The sequence below is a fragment of the Fonsecaea multimorphosa genome (assembly GCF_000836435.1).
Source record: "Fonsecaea multimorphosa CBS 102226 unplaced genomic scaffold supercont1.48, whole genome shotgun sequence".
Classification (NCBI taxonomy): Eukaryota; Fungi; Ascomycota; class Eurotiomycetes; order Chaetothyriales; family Herpotrichiellaceae; genus Fonsecaea; species Fonsecaea multimorphosa.
The window spans coordinates 116643-135740 of NW_015971682.1; the positions used below are offsets into that span (position 1 = coordinate 116643).

Here is a 19098-nt window from a genome sequence, read left to right on the forward strand (position 1 = left end):
GAGTACCAGCATCCACAAGTCTGGAGCACAATCATCAACCCACCTTTCCGACTTGCCGATCGCGAAAAAGGGTCGAAGCCTTCCCAAGGGGGTGGGAGGGCAGGCCAGTCGAAAGAGCTCGCTTGACAGCTTTAGACATGACGACTCGCATCATGTCGTCACAGGCTGTGGATGGAAACATTCTGATACTCGTCTCATACAGTGACCGTCTGCATGCGGCGAAGAAAGAATAATGTGTTTGAAGGCGAACGTGAGCCATGGACGAAGGCCATCAGGTGGATGAGGTTGCAAATGCAACTTCTCGAAAAGGGGTAAGTTTAAAAATAGACCAGATCACGTGCTCATGAGCTAGATTTTTCCGGAGCACAAAATTCTCCGACTGACAAGGCTGCAGCCTTGGGCCCTGCTTTGAATGTGGACAGAACACCTGGTACCTCGTATATTGCAAAGGTTCCTTATGATCTTCATTCTTGAGGGGGTGCAGGACGTCGTTGGCTGGAGGTCTGTGTTTTCTGAGATTGCTTCAAGTGCTGGGTCATTTTATGCGATTGATTTATCAACTGGTGTCTGGGTTGGACATTAAGCAGGAAACACGCTGAAGTAAAGGCTTGCTGAATCGAAGGCCTTTCCATGAACAGAGTTGAGTGGGAAAGAATTGCGGCGCTTCCGAATACCTTTACCGGAGACGAGTAGTGGGCCAGTCACATTTGTATTGGCCTGAAGAACGCAGTCACACAGAGTCGGGCGGCCTGGAGAAAAAGAGGAGACTCGGAATTCGTTGTTGTTAGGCCTAAACCTGCCGTCAGGGTCCAACTCAGCGCCCAGTACCGAGTGGCATTGGGCGGGGCACCTCCCTTAAGCCCGGCGATTCGATGCTTATCAGCTTCTATCACGTCCCCTCTAACCAATCGCCTGGGTGTGCGCAACCCCCAGTCACAGCTGCTTGGGTCTTCACACCCCGCCTATTGGTGCTTCCATCATATCGCTCTGCCATGCTCATTCGCCATCTCGACCTGTAAGCGCCAGCTTCTCGTGCTGCCATGTAAGCACCTCCCACCATCTCCATGGCCGGCTTTTATGAGGCCTGCGCAGTCCCTGCAGCGTCTTCTCTCCTCATGCCATGCCCTTAGGTCGAGTACCTTGTGTCCTTTTGCAGGGTACTGAGCGACTGGACATCCCACGACAGCGACATCCAGGCTGAGCATGCGACGATATCAATAGGCAATTCTCATCAATCAGCGGACCGACGCATCATCGCCTGCGGCTCCCCAGACAAGCAATACGAGACCCCATTTCTAAGAATCCTCCGACATGAAATTCTTCCTTTCTCGGCGTTGGAAGCCAAACAAATGGCCTTTCTACGGCCTGATAGCCCTTGAGATCCCATTGACCATCGCTCTTCTGGCATTATTCGGCATTGCCTCTCCGGACACCTATCGAACGAGATTGTGGCAGGACGGTGCAGACAATGGCTTCAACTCGAGCCCATTGACGGGACTATACGCAGCAGCCAACTATCGACCCTATACCACTCCCAAGGTCTGGTCGCAATTGTGAGTGTCCTTGGTCGCAATTCGAAAATCAAATGCTGACCGCTTGCAATAGCATAACCGATTACAATGTCGCAATCACCGTCCTATCCATGTTCATCATGCTGGTCAAGTCGATCATGTACATGCTCCACGTTTTCCCACCGGTCCTCTCTGCCTTCGTTCACACCGGCCTTCTCATCCTATACGCCGTCTCGGTTGACTACCAAGCCAGCAGTGACACCACCGACCCGGAGCACCCTCAACACGGAGCACCCTGGTACATCACCAAATCCTGCAGCGTGGCTCATAACAAGAACAACATCGGGTACTGCAGACAGGCGAAAGCCAGTTTTGCATGCACATGCGCCATGCTGGGCGTTTTTGTCACCTATTTCGGGTTCGCCGTATACTCGTGTTTTCCCAGCAAGCAACAACGCGAGGAATATGCCGAGAAGCAACGGCTCAAGGCAGAGCGCTGGGCGAAATTTGAGACCTACCAGGACGATGAGACGGGCGAGACCACGGTACAAAAATACCCCGTGCCGGATACACCAGGTTTTGCGAATGGTCGACTGAACCCCATGACCCCGCGCACACTTGCCTTCAACACGCTGGGCGGAACGAAGGACCTCCCGCTGCGGAACCACTTCAGCTCGCCAAACGTCCAGCCGACTACATCTCCATCTCCCTCCTTCGCCATTCGAAGTCCTGATTTGCCGAGAAGCCCAATGAGCCTGGGATTCGTTCAGCGAGTGGGCACCGGCTCTGAGAAGGCGAATGGCAAATCTCCCGAAATTGGCTTAAGTCTGGACACATCAGCTACACCGCAGCTTTATTTCCCTCCTCCACCAAAGATATCGAAGAAGTGAGGACTGGACTGGACTGGGGAGACACAAATCAATCTCCCACTATATGCAACCTTATGGAGCTTTCTGATGTGAGATGTGAAACAACGAGCGCAATGGCTTGGAAATAGTGATCGCCGGGGGAAACCGATAATTTATAGCCTGGCGATATGCGATATGGCCGTAGAGACTGGTCCATTTAGTATCAATCAATTCACCGACAAGGCGTCACGGATGAAGGCCCTGGAATGGGGCGAACGGAGCGTTACAGGAACTCAAGGGACCAGAAGGATCCATGTACAACTTGCACAATTTCAAACTTGAACTCTCTCAAACGCTTGGGCTTGGATGAAGCGAGGTAGGAATGTAAATTGCCATCATAACACAAACTTTCGCATCTATACTCGCAAGAGCACATTCTCACATGGCTCGTTCGATTTTCAGAGACGACTAGTAAAGTCTCTAGTCGTGGTGCAGCCCTTCGAGGACAAAATATGGAGCTGTGGATAATGAATACCAAGCGTATCTTCGACACCCTGTGGAATCCCAAAGCATTCATCGTGGATATATGATATTTGGTCAGTATACAACGCATGACCCAATTCGTAACAACCAATGCATCCATCTAGCAATCATCGACAACCATTAACCATTACCGTGAAGAAACACTCTGAGAACGAACAGAATCTGTTGCAGGTCCGCCCGTCAAGTTCGCCACAAACTCGTGGTATCGAAATACATCACCTCCTTTCTTTGGGGCAGGGTCTTTTAAGCCTCTGACTCCCGCGATACCAATCACGTTTTTACCCAGAATCCTCCTTCCTGTGAAGCCTTCCATAGCTCGATCAATGTCCTTTCCAGTCAGCTGCCGATCTCCCGAATCTGGCGCTGTGCTCAACAACGCTGCGCGAAGCTCTGCAACATCGATTTGCCCGCTGTCATCGTCATCAAATGCAGACAGAGCATTGAGAAGCTCTTGTTGAGGTGATAATCCGACCAATATATTCGCCAGCTGATTGAGGTATTGCGGCAGGGACATTTGTTGCGGCTGTCCGGGTGGGAAGAACTGGGACAGGTTGCTTTCGTGCAGACCAAGGGATTGCAAGGTTTCGGCTACCGAAGAGGCGTCGATTGTGCCATTGGAATTGGAATCGAGAACAGAGAAGGACTCGCGCATGTTATGCAGGAGTTGTGGAGGGAGTTTTGAGAGATTATCATTTTGAGAGAGCATACCATTAGACACAAGTCTGCGTGGTTCTCTGCTGGTTTGGTTCCTTGGATTGGTCGTCAGGAGCGGCCCCGTCTCATATTTTGAGGGCGAAGAAGGTAGCGAAGGGCGGGTTGTTGTTGGTGAAGGAGGGGGTTCTGTTTGTGCTCTTCGAAAGGGGAGATCCGCGGTAGACTTTGACGGGGTTGATACTATGATCTCGTCTTCCTCCTCTTCTGAGACGGTATAGGCATGCTTGAGTTTCGATGGTGAAGTCAGAGGTGAAGCTGCGCTCCTGTTTGTTGGAGGAGTTGCTGGTCTGCCTCCATTGGCGAGGGTGGGTGAGCCTGGTGAGCCAGGACGGCGAAAGGGCGACGAACGGGGAGAGTTGTTGAATGTAGACTTGTATGAAGACTGGATAGACGAGGTCTCAGCGAATGGACAGGACAGATGCGAACAACAAGAGGGGTGAACCTACCATCGTCGATCGGGTTCTATACAGCTATGTGCGCTTCAATTGACGATCGAGTTAGTCAATAACTTGGACGCTGGTAAGTCCAAGTGTGCTTGGGAAGTGGCGATGTCATGTAGCGTAGTGAGTTAAGGTGTCGAGTCGGTCGGAAATATCTGTGAAGTCGTGGAATGAAGAGCTCGTGGTGAGAAGCATGTCCAGGCATGTGATTGTGTAAACAAGCTGATGTTGGCAGGGCAGCAAAAACATTCGAAGTCATCGGTGGAAGGTTGTGCGAGCTTGCCGGCGGCATCATCTGGGCGCCTTTAACCCGAAGCCCCCCAAGCCCCCAGTCGCTGCCAATCAGCACCACGCAATCCGGTCTCGGGCGCTAAAATGCCGATCTCAGGGGCTTCTTGGGCCAGCGATCGCAGGGGTGAATTTATGGGGAGCCTCTAGGTGGCCTCCGCAGCAGCGCTGGGCATCCATCGCTGTCCCCTTCTGCATGCAGTCCCTTAGCACAACTGACAGCAAACTCTGGGCCGTATCTCAGGCGTTGCATGTCGGATGCGCTAGAGATTGTGGTCGATATATCCTTCTGAGACTTTGACCCTTCTCCTCAATCAGCTTTCCTCTGCTGTGGCATGCTCAACCCTGAACAGGGCTGCTACCGACGCAAACCACTGTCCAGACCCAGCCTAGAAACTTGACGACGACAACGACATTTACGAAGCCATGACCGAAACCCTTGTTTATCGACCTCACCCTGTGAACGTGAGCGGGCACCATGACCGACCAAGATCTACCTCTTCCAACTCGGGCTCTCACAAGTCTACCTTCTCCCATTACAAAGTGTCCTCACAAAGCTCCCTAGTCCCGCCGTCACCCAGGGGTTCCTACCGCTCTTCGCAAAGAGTCTCTACGGTTTACGAAGACGGCCCTTTTCGTCCCTCCAAGAGATTAAGGTCGCAATACCCTCTACATTCGAGCGAACCTCATGTGGAATACATCCTTGTTGCTTCGTTCGACATTGATAGGGGCCCTATCATGGAACATCAGTTCCCTGGTGCAATCAGTCCGGATGAGAACATGTTGGCCGAGCTTATGCTTCCTGACCAGACACATGTCCGGCAGCAAGATTGGACCATGTTCTTTTTGCACAAAGACGCTGGCACAAGCGAGGACGAGGCCGCTGAGCGAGATGCTCGAAGACTCCAACGAGAAGCAAGAAGGCGCGCAAGAGAAGCCGGTGAGGCGAATGAAGTCGAAGGGGAAGATTCTGCAGACGACAGCAGTGGTGACGAAAGTGACCCAGATGACATGGACAGCCCTCCACTAATGTATGTCTTGAACCTGGTCAATACCAAGCAGGACAGCTCGGTGAAAAGAGGTGCCATTGTAAAGGCTATGGCTATTTGTACGCGGCACTCTTTTCTCCACATATACAAGCCGCTCTTGCTGCTTGCCCTCGAGGACTATTTCAAGTCACCTACGCCAGACACCTTGGAACTCTTGTTCAATGCTCTGAACGCCATGGATTTGTCTCTGATGCCACGATTGTCACTGCTAGAGCGACACATTTTGCAGGCAAGTGATGTCAAGGACATGTTTGTGGAGAAATTCGAACAGATGATTGCACAACGGTTGGCAGACGAGGCACTTGCAAAGACTTCAGACACACCAGAGTCACCGACGAAGCCAGAGCAGAAATATTTGGTTCCCCGAGACACGCATGAGTTCGAGTCAAAGATTGTCTATAACAGCATCCCGATCCCAGTCAAGATCCCTACAGCTTTATCGCCCGAGACAGTGGGCGATTTCTCGCTCATCAAGCTTGTCCAAGTTTTTGGCAATCTCCATCTTTCTCAACCCCAGCCTTTTGCTTTACATCCCCATCTGACAACTTCTGGCGCGTTCACGCATCCCATCATTGTCCTCATCAATGCTATGCTCACCCAAAAACGAGTAATCTTCCTAGGTCACAATCGACCATCTGGAGAGGTTGCGGAAGCTGTTCTTGCGGCTTGTGCATTGGCTTCAGGAGGCGTATTAAGAGGGTTCACCCGTCATGCATTTCCCTACACCGATCTGACCAAGATCGACGAGCTTCTGAAAGTCCCTGGGTTTATTGCAGGTGTCACAAATCCTGCGTTCTCCTACCATCCTGAGTGGTGGGATCTGCTGTGTGATTTGCCGTCGGGCAGAATGAAAATCTCGTCCTGCATTGAGGCCGCGCCAGTCACGGAGGGGACGACGTTTTTCCAACAACACGGGCACGCTGTGCTGACTCACAAAGATTCCCATCACTCGGATGCCACAGGAGATGGGCTCTTCATGGAAGATATCAGTCGAAGCATTACATCTCGAGCCGGCGAGTCCATCATCCGTGCTAAATTTCGAGCCTATATCACGAAATTCACTCGCATTGCGGCGGCCTTTGAAGAGACAGTATATGGAGCCAGCAATCTTACAGTGATACCCCCAACCGAGGTAGACAATGTGGACGCAACTGCTACCACGCCGGCACAACCAGCACGGCCGATGTCGCTCAAAACTTCCAGTAAGAGCCTGAAAGGCCATGGTTATGTCTGGCCGAGCGATGAGGCCAAATTCCGCGAACTCGCAGCGTCTGCAGCCAGGATTGAAGGGTGGCGCAATACCCGCTCCTACTACGCCTTCATCTCTGACCTGGCGGCACATGCGCAGGACCCGATTTCTCCAACGTCCCCAGTCAGTATGACAAAGATGCTGGCGCGAGCACCGACAAAGCCGTACGTGGATCTGTATCATTCGTTGTCTAAGCTACGGACTCTGCACCTGACTCCGACGGAAGCTGGGGCCATCTATCTGGCTTTGGAAGCATATTGTACCGACTACGAGAGCATTCTGGAGCTGCTGGAGCTGGCTCCCATATCGGAAGCCGGACTCTTCTACGTGGCCCTGGGCCTCTGGCACGAGGATTGGCGAGTCCGAGAAGCAGTGACCAATCTTTTAGACCGGGTTAGACAACACCCCGCGGGCCGAGTGTTCTTCAGCCGATTGGGAGGCTGGGCTACCATGGGCTTCAACAGACGTCTGCAAGAGAAGGAAAACAGATTACGCTTCCAACAACATGATGCCGAACTGGGCCCGCTCGCTCTTGATGCCGACCCGAGACGAAGTTGACGTCGAGGATCGTGATTGTACGAGATGCAATGATTGTTCTGGAGCAAGCCGAGAAGATGTATGACATGAGATTGATTTGTAGACACGGTGAAGCATTTGGATTGGCCGCTGGTTGAGGCAGAGGCGGAAATGACCAATTATATAGAAGACCAATGAGATGACGACGAGCCACACAAGCAGACGATTTCTCTCAGGCCGTAGGATCGAAGAAAACACAGGTCAGTAATCGCCAGAATGACGAATTTGAGGCGCAGCCGGAGACTCTCAGATGCTCAGATGCTCAGATGTCCAGATTCCCTCTTTGTCGGCCCCCTGATTCTCGTCATCTCTCATGCCGGCAGTGGCTTCAGCGACTATTGAATCTTGGCAAATCAAGCGAGCCGGCGGTAAATTCACTTCCGTCCCTGCGTTCGACTTAGATCCAGTCCCCCAGGAACAGCCACCGACATCTACTGTGAAAGGGTGAAATCCGTCCTCTTTACTGGCTTGAGCTCTCTCAGGGCACACCATTCTGCCCCAGAAAATCGAGATGTTCAAGCTTCGAATGTGTCGAGTCTTGACGCATGCCTCGTCCTCTTCCAGTCCTACCATAGGGTCATTTCCTAGCGCCAACCCGGCGTGAGCCCTTTCCGTCTCCCGTCAACCGCACGGACCTTTTTCTTTGGTGCTGGACAGTGCTTTCGCGTGCTAAGAGGATTGGGGCTATTGATGTCGGTTAGACCGTGTGAATGATCGACAGTCTGGCACTTCTGGACCACGAAAGGGGCCCTAGAATCCAGGCTACGTTGGCGGAAATGAACGGCCCCTCGTGGTTGAGCGGTTCTGGCAGCAACGACTTTGGGGAAAAGGAGCGCCACGAGAGCGCCACAAGCGCCTCCCAAGCCAGAAGCCATGCACGCGTTCGGCCGCTTACCAGAAGGAATTTGAGGCTTTCCGCTTTTGTACGCCTCCTTAACGCCCAGTGGAGGCATCAATTCGGGCTCCCATGGTCCAAACATTGCCCACATTCCAATGGTCGGCTTCTGCTAACGCTGACTGGCAAGCTACCGCTCAGATGCTTTCGGCTGGCTCAATCTCCAAAGGAAATATGGAAATAAGCGTTCCTGGTAGGGTGTGTGTTGACTAACCCCCCGGTTTGTAGCAGGTCTGACCGTTGCTCTTTGTTTTCTCCAGGCTTGTGCTGTGAATGTTGTTATTATTCATTGTTACTTCCCAGTCTTGCGACGACAACACTACTACAAGAGTACGAGTATCTCTCTACGCTTGACCATCGCTGCGACTCAGACAGGTCTCAAGCCGACACCTCGCTTGTCCACTTTGAAACCTTCTATTCCCGAAGCGGCACCACGTTCTGTTCTGCAGCAGATCAGCAGGATCAACGCCCAGGGTACGACACGTGCGACATCATTCTCCAGACTACAAATCGGGTAGGATCAACTGAATATCAGTGAGGAAAGTCCTCTTGCGACACTTGGCGACTTGAAGACCGGCGAGGCGAGGGACTGAGGCTCTTACAACGTCGAACAGACAATACTTGTCCTGATTTCGATGTGACCGCCTCCCTCCGAGTTCACAACTTCCTTGCCATAGTGCATGCCTGGAGGAGAATCCCAGGCGTCCGTTCTTTAACCATCAAAATCGTCTTTACTCACGCCTTTTACAATAATCTGGCACATTCAAGAACGCCAACTGCCATGTCAACCTATTCTACGCAGACGCTACAGCCGGCGACGCGACGGCATATCCACAATCACACGACAATAACGACAACAATTATCTCATTAATGATAGCCCTAATTGTGATGGCGACACCGACTTGTGCCCAAGTGATGGAATTGGATGCGCAAGTTTATGAATCAGATTTCTACCAAGAGCTAGCTGCAAGGGGGGAAATACACATCGACCGTCGGGAGGCCCCTCCTCGCCGGGATGTTTATCTGGAAAGGAGACAAGTGGGGGACAGTGTCGTACCGACAACAGTGGCCGAATCTACCTCTACCTCGACACCGTCGTCCTCATCCTTAGAACCTACGATTACCTCTTCCGCCGACCCGACATCGGCGATCAGCACAGAAACCAAAACTTCTCTATCGACACCAGGTGTGTCGACGTTAACCGCAGCCAGCGTCACAGTCGTCACCACACCATTACCTACACCCTTCGATACCTCCCTGGGCAGCAACTTTACCAGCTCGTCCTGTCCCGAGTTCTTCTCCGACTTCCTCAACAACGCAACGTTCCAGTCCTGCGTCCCGGTGTCCCTCCTCCTACAGAATTCCAATTCATTCTTCCGCGCCCAACGATCATTTACACTCCTTACGCAAACTCTTGACGCAGCGTGCAATGCGCCCTTGGCGATCTGCTCGCCTTTAATGAGCAATCTTGCGTCACAATTGATCGATAACGCAAATTGTGGCCAGGACTACAAGCAACAGAACCCGCTCGTGTCACAAGCTTATGCGGGGTTCCTGGCCTACGAACCGATCTATCGCGCGACATGCCTCAAAGACCAAAGTACGGGGAATTACTGCTTCAGCGAAGCCATTACAAACTCATCCAATGCGGCCGATTTCTACCCTTACTACACGGCTGTGGGTTTGTCGATGCCACAATCGGCGAGACCCACCTGTAGCCAGTGTCTGAAGGAGACGATGGAGATCTTTGCTGGCTATGCAGAGAACGCGGCGCAGCCCCTGGCCAAGACGTACCTCCCATGTGCGAGCCAGGTGGATCAGGGCTGTGGGAGTGGGTTTGTGAATACGCAAGTCAAGGCTGGCAGTGTGGCGAGTTCGAACGCCGCGATTGGGGGAAGGAAGCCAGATCGGAGCTCACCTCTGTTGGTCACCGCGATACTGATGATGGCACTGGTCGGTGGTGTGGTGTGCTGATGGTGATGTTTTCGTGAATTTGCATAGTTCACAGTGTTGGTTGGGCCTCCAGCGTAGTGACATATGACGGCTAGACAGACCATTGCTGGAAGGATAGATTTTGAATCAAATAGCGCAGGCGTTGGTGGAGGGATTGATCCGGGCTGTATGAATGAAAATTACTATGACTAGAAGAAGGCAAGACCGTCGTCTGGGCTGTGGACCCCTGCATAAACGAGATATAATGGCAGTGGCTTCCCAAAGCCGGTGGCCCCTCATAATCTCTTCTTTGAGTATAAGGCTGAACATATAAACAAATGCAAAAGGGTATAAATACAGAGTATGCGCGATTAACTAGAGTCTAGCCATAGCCGTACTTATCCAGCTGAAACCACGGTCCCCGAACAATTGTGCGCCACGCCTAACTCTGCATTTTGGGTTTGACCGTCACTTCCCCCAGAATCTAGCTAGGCCACTGAAACTCGTAGGACACTAATCCTCGTCGAACCCTGCGAGAGTAGTAATCGTACAAGTAGTAATTAACTACAGAAGCTCTCAGAGTCTGGATTAGGATATCGTGATGCTTAAGATGGTTAGCGCATGTAGAGGGAAGTAAGCGGGCCAATCACATATTTTAGAATCAATTAGTGAACAACTCCACAACTGCTGGTATGCTGCTTAAGGAATAGTAATCACCTCAAACATATGTGCCAAACTCTTCTCGTACAGAGAGTACAAGTTCAAATCAAGCGGGCGCCTATGTTTCTGATCTAAAGACACTGTTCAGGTTTCACTGCACCGACTCATCGACTGACTTTCGAGACCTCCGCTCTCCTCGCTTCGTGTGTGTTGTTGGTAGAGCCCTACCGTGAAAACATGGATACCACGCAAGCTCTTTCGAGGACGGCAACCATCGCACCAAATACCAGCACCAGCATTGTCTCAGACGGCCCGACTCAGGCTCATGTGTTGAGACGGCGACGAGGCCGCCCGCGACTGGCGGACCGTCAGGTTGCAGACTCAGTCGAAGAACCACTTGCAGTATGTGCATTGTCCAGCTTCCCTTTCCATATTCTACTTTCGAGTTTCGAGTCCGTCTCCAGCCCTGATCTCGACATGCATCAATCACATTGGGACACATATATACACAGTCCCCTCTAATATTTCCCCCAATCCCCACAACGACTCAGATCACCGCCCTCACTACACAACAGACCAGATATGAGCTAAACCAGTCCCTCTTCCCCCTCCACAGCGTCGGCGCCTCTACACCCGACTCTCCCAGCGCGCGTGGCGCGACCGCCAACGGCAAAAGCTCGCATCGCAAGAGGCCGCGATGAAGGACATCCGCGCCGCGATACTCCGCCTGGAGCGTCTCGCGGTGCAGAACGATGTCGTGGAGAAAATGCCCAGCTTTGCGGCCGAGGTTTTTAGGTGCGTGGCTCTGGTGAGGAGTGTGAGCTCGGCCATCGCAGGTGGAGGTGAAAGTGGGAGGGGGAGTGCAGATGTAAGTGGGAGTGAGAGAGATAGTGGAACGGGGACGGGGAGGAGCAGTATACAGTCGATGGTGCCGGATCAATTGGTGCGGTTTGATGTGCCTGCAGAGGCCAATGCTGTGGGTGCTGGTGCAGCAGGTGGAGGCAACGCCCTTGACAGTGCTGGCGCAAATGATCTCGGCGGCAGCGCCATTGACGACAGAACTATGCAGAGCGAGCATGTTCTGACCTACGCAGAGCTGCAACAGAATGATTTTCAGCCTCGCGCAGGCCATGGCCAAGGACACAAACTCCCATCCAAACCGCCCTCATCTGCAGCAGCAGCAGCAACAGCAACAATTCCTACCGCACGACACCTGATCTCTACAAAACCTCCCTCTCTCCCCTCTCAGCCAGCACACTCACAGCACGTACTACCCACATCATCCACCGCAGCCGCAGCGGCAATATACGCCCCTCCGCATCCCACCGCGACACTCACCCCGCTGTGGACGTACAGCATCCACGAGACCAGCTTCTCGCGCCGCCTGCACCGCGCCTGCATCGAGCACTGCTACCGCCTTTTGTCGTCGCACAACACACGCGGGACTGAAGTTCTGCGGACGCTGAAATTCCCGCTCGCCGCGCACGGGAGTGTCGATGAGTTACGTCGCCGCGCTAAGGAGCTTCTGCTCCGCGGCACGGATCAGAGCTTGTATTATTGGGAAGATTGGGAGGACGAGAACCGAGAAGCGGCGCGCGAAGGGAATGTTGGCTCGTTGCTGCCGAGCGCGATGCGGACAATCGTGAGTAGTGCGAAGCGACCGCTGCGGTCGTTGCTCTCGGCGACAAGACACGGGATGCTTCGAAGTGGCGGCGGCGCCGACGACGACGCGGAGATTATTGACGACTCCACGACTGTCTCCCAGATCCACGTCTCCGGGTACGAAGGCACTTGGCTCGGCCCCGACGCCGTCACCGCGTACCTGCAGTGCCTGGGCATCCCGATCCAGGAGAAGCCCGCCGGCATGACTGTGCCGTGGGTGGTTTCGAGTCATGCTCTCGAGGACATGGTGCTGCAGCGAGGTCAGCACCGGCCGCACCAGCAGCACCAGCCCCCGCCTCATCACTTCTATAACACGCCGGTGACGCCGCAGCACATGGTCGTGGTCAACATGGACCTCGACCTCATGGTGGACACGCTCACGCAGAGAGCAGTCTGCGTCGACACGCCGGTCTTCCGCAAGGACCATGTGGATGAGATTGTGGTCGACGCCCTGGTTTCTTGGTACCGGTCTGCCTATGGCGGGTAGGGTCTCGAGGGGATAGATTGAGCAGAGTGGGATGATGGATGTATTGACGAGAAATGAAATCTGTACACTCTAGTAACTACATAGTATATAGTCCCTCCGTGATCTCTGTCTAGCTCTATCCGTGCTCATTGCAGAGCAACAATACGCCGCTCACAGAATTGCGAGATGTCAATATATAACCTAAGTATGTAGATACGCCCCATCCCGGAAGGCTAAGCGTAATGGGGACGCAATTGCTATACCCGATTAACCGCCCGCAACAACGCTCATGAACAACCTCTCCCTCTTCATCAACAAGGCCGACACCAACGTGACCGCCCCCGCAGCAATACCCATGATATAGACGTCGTCGATGGCGTCGATGATGGCCTTTACCGCGGCGTCCCGGACCTGCGCGTTGCCCTGCTGGAAGATCAGCGACTGGGTGCCGGAGATGGCGTTGTGGATCTCGGCGTCCGAGTAAGGCGCAGGCAGCGTCGTCGAGTTGTGACCACCGTCGGCGGCGACCTGCGCGAGGCCGCGCTTGAGGTTGTCAAAGGCGACGTTCTGAAAAATGGAGCCCGCGATGGTGAGCGCGATGACGGTGGTGCCCGTCTGCGCGACGTTGATGAACCCGATCGCCGCGGCCGTCTCGTGCGGCTTGACTTTCGTCGCCGCGACGCTGTACGCGGACTGGAACGCGCTGCCCGACCCGATACCCAGCAAGATGCTGTAGCCGTAGATGCTCGCGGGGCTGGTGTGCGGGTCGATGGTGTGCATGAGGCTGGCGCCGACGATGGTGAAGGCCCCGCTGGCCACGTACCACGGCATGTAGTAGCCGAGTTTGGGCATGAAGATGCCGTTGAGCAGGATGCTCGTGATGGTGAAGATGATGAACGGCAGCAGCCGCACCGCCGCCATGATGGCCGAGTCGGACCGCGCGAACTGGAAGATCAGCGGGATGTAGTACGCGCCCAGGAACAGCACCGTCACCGTGGCGGACGTGCTGATGAAGCAGAGAACCAGCGTGCGTGACAGTAGGAAGTGGCCCGGAAACAGGCGGTTCTCCTTTGTGGTCAAGACGGCAAAGTATTGCGTCACCACAAAGGCCATGAGGAGCAGTCCGCACAGCGTGATCGTCAGGATGAACCGGTAGTTGTCCCAGGCCCATTGGGCGCCGCCGAACGTCAGGGCAAGCGTGTACGTCGTGTAGATGGATGCGATGAGCACAACGCCCAGCCAGTCCATGTGCCGCAGCTTGTCCCAGAGCTTTTTGTCCGGTGCGGGCTGGTGCGTGGGCAGAAGGAAAATGAACGCCGGAGCCATGACGCCTGCAATCACTAGGTTGATGTAGAACGACCACTGGACGGGATTGGATAAGTATATATCGATCTTGGGTCACAGGGCTGACGACGAGATCGAACTTACTCTCCAGGTGGCAGAAGACGATGCAAAGCCGCCTCCCACAAGTGGTCCTAGGATAGCACCCAGCCCCCTAACACAGATGGTTTGTTAGATTCCTGCCTTTGAGATATCTTGCTCGAAATTTCGTTCTTACCAGACCATCCCGATGATTGAGTTGTAAAGATTCCGCTCTTCAAGCGTCGTGAAGGTACCCAGGTAATTGAGCACACCCAAATACATGCCTGCGCCCCCTGCTCCTGCGATGACCCGGCCGACAATGAGAGCGTTGAGCGTCGGTGCAGCTCCACAGACGGCACTGCCAACCTCGAACAGAATGATCGAGGCAAGATACAGTCGTTTGATCTCGAACATGCCATACGCGGATCCGAGGGGAAGGATAACGGCGACGCCACCAAGCGGGAAGCCGGCTCCCACCCAGGTCAGGTCTTCAACGTGTCCTAATGACTTGACGATGTTTGGCTGCACATCTGCCGCAATGGTCGTGTCCAGCCCGTAGAGCAGTCCCGTGAGGTAGATGGCAACGCAGGTCAAAATCCATTTCCAACCGTGGATCGGGCGAACTTGATGAGGTCCTTTGGTCGTCGCGACCTCGTCGGTAATTGTGGCCGTTTCGGCTTCCTTGGGCGTGGGAGAAGAGGACATGTCGATGTCGACCGAGCTTCGTTGAGATGACGATTCCCGAGACCTCCGCTTGGATGGCTGCTCCAAGCCTTGCTGACCTTGAAGGCTCGAGTCTAAGGGTTGTTTTTCCATCACCCTTGGGATTCTGAGGTGTACACGGCAGGTGAAGGTTCATCTTCCGGGACATCTGGAGGTTTTATATGAACAGAGGGTAATGTCCCATTTGTATTCCCATTTGAAACTCATCAAACGAGGCATACTGGGTGCAGGCCGATTTGTCATGAGTATCATATCTCGACCCAAGAGGTGGGCACTTGGTACTTTCCAGATGCTTGTGCATGGATAAGTGGCATTGTCCATGGAAATTCCGGGGGACCTTTTCGCCCGAGTGCTACTTTCGCCGCTTTACCCAAGCTCTACTGTGGTGTATCCTCCCATAGATCTCCGCCATTCGCGAATCGTGGCGTCGTGGACGGGACTCGTTGTGAACCCGAGACCTAGAAATCTTGCTCCGGGGGTGGCGGAGGACGAGGCTGACTGAGTTTTCGACTAATTCTGCTCTGTATCTGGCTAGTCAGTGTACAACGCTGGCCAATAACGTATTTGATAATGCATTACTCGCCGATTTATCAGTCGGTTGCTCAAATCGTTCGCCAGTGGAGTCTCTTCAAGAAAAGGGGCTCGGTCCATGTTGGTCCGGGTCCGATGGAGGGGGCTCTTGTTTACTAGGTACGTCTCTCGACACTGTGCCGGGAAGACCTATCTGTATCTGTTCCGTCTTCGATGCAGATGGAGGATGCTGGTGGTCCTCAACTCTCGATCCCCAGGAGCCTCCCATGACCAATGGTGAAATTATTGACCAAGTTCTTCCAAGACGATCCGGAGTGCAAGCAAAATGCCATAACCTCGCGATTTAGTCCGCAGCCTTGGCCACAGGGCGGGTTGAGGCTCGTTTGTATGGAACACAGAGCTGTCTTCGGCCTACCGTTGTGCCTGAAGTAGCACTCACAGACATGCTTGCCGAATTTCATGCCGTGCGCAATGACGCTCACTTGCACCCTGGAAGCCCTTCGTCTGGATCAGTAGCAGCCAACATGGAGCAAAGCTGGACCCCTATGTCCTAAGTCCGGATACATGTAGAACATTTTGATAGTAATCTTTTCCGACTCTTCTCTTCTCCACTTTGGTTTCTGGTCTTTGCTCCCGAGTTCTTTCCCCTTGTCTGCGGGCCTCCAAAAAAGCCTTACAGGTAATGTAGAGTTGTTGAGTTCGATGGGGTTCCTGGGTCGAGTCAGTGGAGCCGGAAAGTGAGCTCAACATTTTAGAATAAAACTGGTCCTCTCCTGCACTGTGGGTGTCTTGATCACTAATAGCGGGGGACGCAGATCGAAAAAGGAACCGTCAAACTTGGAATTACTAGATCTGCTGACGAATGAGTTCATACCACGAGGCATGACTTCGCATTGACATATCGGAGGGTTTGAAAGTGGGACGTAGTATGTGATATATTATCCTCCAAAGGCGGCGGGCGCGCAATTCCTGATAGTGTCCAATGGTGCATAGTAGAGCGGACTTCCGGTGAGTCGGTAACCCAAGGTGTAATGACGCGAGAGAGCTGGGTCTGGAAGTTGCTTTGTTATTAGAATCCCAAAATGCGAGTCCTCGTCATTGATTACCTGGGAGGTCAGGAAGGGTTCTGTCATCGAGACCATTGCTGTGTACACTAGGAGAGGCTGCTTCGAATCGCAAATGTGTGGCATCACGAGGGATCCGTCAGCAGCAGCAACAGCAGCACTTGTGGCCATGATATAGGTAGGTGTACGGGCAGTGACTCTGCGCACACTGAACACTTTGCACAGACGACAGCTCTACCCGTCTACCTCCCTCGATGGTTGCAGTCAGCTGTCAACATCGCTGATCGTTACTCCGGTAGCTAGTCGGACGAGTTCACCCCGAACCGGCTTACCTGAGCTCCGGCTCGTTTGTTAGTTGCGTCTCTGAGGGAATGGGGCGAAGAATTTATATTATTATATACGAGTAATACTGGGAAGGACGGGGTGCTTTAAGCTATGCCAAGCTTTTCGCATACATATTCTCACGGTTGCCCTTAATTACTGAGTAAGGTAGTGGCTATCCTCGAACGAGCACCTTGTAGACTGTAAAGGTGGGTCATATAGAACCCCCTGTTCAATATCACACTGGATTGTTGACCGCTTTCGAAACATTTGCTGGACCGGCCTTGCGAGATAATCTCTCACCTATTTAGCTACTCGTACTCCTGGTCAGATGGTCAGTTCGACGACCGGTCTCGCTGACAGACTGCCATCCCCTTCGCTTCCACATGACTCTTGCAATTTCGTTCGGTGACGATGAAGCTGTGGCCAGCACCAGCTTAAAGAAACACACGGGAACGGCCTCGCCCCCATCCAGAAGCACAAAATAACGCCAGAAAGGGTAGTGGGATATTGTTCTCGGACCTACCTGTCCTAGTGCTTCATGGTGATGCAGATGGCGATGCATTCAATCACGTCTCGACTCTGTCGCCCCCAGGCCAAAAGCAGAGCTCTGCGCTTCATGGGGTCCGAAAAAAGATGTGAAAAGGAAGTCAGGAAAGTGTAGGCCCGACAGGAGCGGCCGGTGTGGCTCCAGAGCATAAAAAGGAAGAGGTTTTGTCTTTTCAGCAGGGAGTGAAGGTCATATTCTCTTCTCACAGTCAGCCTCGCGACGCATCAGCTACCTTGCCACATATCTCGATCCCCTGGATCATCAAAGACCGCAAACTGCGGGGAAAGAACCAGAGTGAAAGAAAAGGAGCAATGCACATGGCGAACCTCTCGCGCCTCTTCCCCTTCTCCACCGCCGCGGTCGTGGCCGTCGCTCTGCTCAGCATGTGCCGCTCCGCCTCGGGCTTGAGCGTGACATGCACGCCGACGAACAGCGAGGTGCAGGGCCCGACGGTGCTGACTACCGACTACGAGACGCTGTCCAACGACATCCTGAGCAACAACTTCAACCCGCCGCTCTCGGACCCGATCAAGCTGGGCCCCGTGCAGCAGCAGCCGTTTCCCAACATCGGCTCTGCGGGCGCCTGCCTCAGCAACGACTTCATCTTCGAGAGCGCCAGCATCGCTCTGAGCGACGTCCAGGCGGCTGCGGCGGCCATCTTCTCCCAGTGCTTCCTCGTTCCTGGCCTCTCCTCCGCTGGTGGGGGGCAGTCGACGCTGACTTCAAACGACGGGAGCGGCATCACCGTCATCTTCACGGTCGCTCCGGCCGGGTTTGCGTGCTGACTTGCGAGTCGGTTGAAAAGAACGGGATTTGGCATTGAATGAGCGCATTCGTGCCCCAGGTCCTGGCTTAGCTTTGTCGGAGTAAATGTGAAGGTTTGGTGGTGGGATGCACGTTGACTGCATGTGATATTCATATGCACATATATGCATGCGGCGAGGCTGCGGCAGAGTGTTCCCATTATTTATCATTCATTATTTAGGTTCATTCGTTTCCATAACCTATCCTGCGACCCTATACTGAGCCTCCTGTTCCGGTCATATCTCCCTCTGAGCGTTGAACGCCGCGACTAATCAAACACTGGTCGATCGACACAAATCCTCCCGTCGGATTGAACTGTGGTTCACTTCCTTTTGCGCGTAGCTGAATTCCCACGCAAAACCCCGGAGAGAGCATGCTTGAAGCGCTTTCGAGGGGATGAGTTGTCCGACGGTTTGCTCACTGATTCCTCTTGTAGCAACTCTAATTCAACGTTGTCGGACGAACCCTTCTCCTTCTCTTCGTCCTTCTCTTCGTCCTTTTCTCCTTTTTCCTCTCTTGACCATTCTTCGAGCCATGCTCGTGCGCTGATGGTTTCAGCATGATCTTCCCCAAAGGCTTCCAGCGAAATGTGGAGGCATTCTTCCATCTGTGTGACTGCCTCTTCGTGCCGTCCCGCTTTATTCGAGAATATTGCAAGCCACTGCAAAGAGACGATGCTGTCTTGAGGAGGATTATCACCATACCTCCTCTGTCTCTCAATCTCGACGCACTCCGACATCAAGGCCAATGCCGGCTCCAGATGCCCAGTCTTATCTCGAACTATGGCAAAATTATGCATCGTCTTGAGCGTGTCTGGATGATCATCTCCCAACTTCTGTCGCCGTAGTCTGAGGCATTCTTCATAGAGACTTGCCGCTCTCTCGAGGCAACCCAATTCTTCATAGGTGC

General features: G+C 53.4%; 9 protein-coding genes across 9 annotated transcripts; 6 read left to right on the forward strand and 3 right to left on the reverse strand.

Moving 5' to 3' along the window:
* Positions 1 to 1311: 1311 nt before the first annotated feature.
* Z520_12160 (uncharacterized protein) lies at positions 1312 to 2401 on the forward strand (the record flags this gene model as incomplete). Its single annotated transcript, XM_016782647.1, has 2 exons — positions 1312 to 1553; positions 1606 to 2401. The coding sequence occupies 2 exons, from the start codon at positions 1312 to 1314 to the stop codon at positions 2399 to 2401; spliced, it is 1038 nt and encodes a 345-aa protein (XP_016626290.1).
* A 628-nt stretch (positions 2402 to 3029) lies between these two features.
* Positions 3030 to 4065, reverse strand: Z520_12161 (uncharacterized protein; the record flags this gene model as incomplete). The annotated part of the gene is made up of 2 exons (XM_016782648.1): positions 3030 to 3998; positions 4063 to 4065. The coding sequence occupies 2 exons, from the start codon at positions 4063 to 4065 to the stop codon at positions 3030 to 3032; spliced, it is 972 nt and encodes a 323-aa protein (XP_016626291.1).
* Positions 4066 to 4770: 705 nt separating this feature from the next.
* Z520_12162 (uncharacterized protein) lies at positions 4771 to 7200 on the forward strand (the record flags this gene model as incomplete). The annotated part of the gene is made up of 1 exon (XM_016782649.1): positions 4771 to 7200. One exon carries the CDS (start codon positions 4771 to 4773, stop codon positions 7198 to 7200), a length of 2430 nt encoding a protein of 809 aa, XP_016626292.1.
* A 985-nt stretch (positions 7201 to 8185) lies between these two features.
* On the forward strand, positions 8186 to 8631 carry Z520_12163 (uncharacterized protein; the record flags this gene model as incomplete). The annotated part of the gene is made up of 2 exons (XM_016782650.1): positions 8186 to 8311; positions 8374 to 8631. 2 exons carry the CDS (start codon positions 8186 to 8188, stop codon positions 8629 to 8631), a joined length of 384 nt encoding a protein of 127 aa, XP_016626293.1.
* Positions 8632 to 9002: 371 nt separating this feature from the next.
* Positions 9003 to 10088, forward strand: Z520_12164 (uncharacterized protein; the record flags this gene model as incomplete). Its single annotated transcript, XM_016782651.1, has 1 exon — positions 9003 to 10088. The coding sequence occupies one exon, from the start codon at positions 9003 to 9005 to the stop codon at positions 10086 to 10088; it is 1086 nt and encodes a 361-aa protein (XP_016626294.1).
* An 855-nt stretch (positions 10089 to 10943) lies between these two features.
* Z520_12165 (uncharacterized protein) lies at positions 10944 to 12855 on the forward strand (the record flags this gene model as incomplete). The annotated part of the gene is made up of 2 exons (XM_016782652.1): positions 10944 to 11108; positions 11323 to 12855. 2 exons carry the CDS (start codon positions 10944 to 10946, stop codon positions 12853 to 12855), a joined length of 1698 nt encoding a protein of 565 aa, XP_016626295.1.
* A 246-nt stretch (positions 12856 to 13101) lies between these two features.
* On the reverse strand, positions 13102 to 14901 carry Z520_12166 (uncharacterized protein; the record flags this gene model as incomplete). Its single annotated transcript, XM_016782653.1, has 3 exons — positions 13102 to 14196; positions 14263 to 14329; positions 14393 to 14901. 3 exons carry the CDS (start codon positions 14899 to 14901, stop codon positions 13102 to 13104), a joined length of 1671 nt encoding a protein of 556 aa, XP_016626296.1.
* Positions 14902 to 17702: 2801 nt separating this feature from the next.
* On the forward strand, positions 17703 to 18170 carry Z520_12167 (uncharacterized protein; the record flags this gene model as incomplete). Its single annotated transcript, XM_016782654.1, has 1 exon — positions 17703 to 18170. One exon carries the CDS (start codon positions 17703 to 17705, stop codon positions 18168 to 18170), a length of 468 nt encoding a protein of 155 aa, XP_016626297.1.
* Positions 18171 to 18511: 341 nt separating this feature from the next.
* Z520_12168 (uncharacterized protein) lies at positions 18512 to 18988 on the reverse strand (the record flags this gene model as incomplete). Its single annotated transcript, XM_016782655.1, has 1 exon — positions 18512 to 18988. One exon carries the CDS (start codon positions 18986 to 18988, stop codon positions 18512 to 18514), a length of 477 nt encoding a protein of 158 aa, XP_016626298.1.
* Positions 18989 to 19098: the final 110 nt, after the last annotated feature.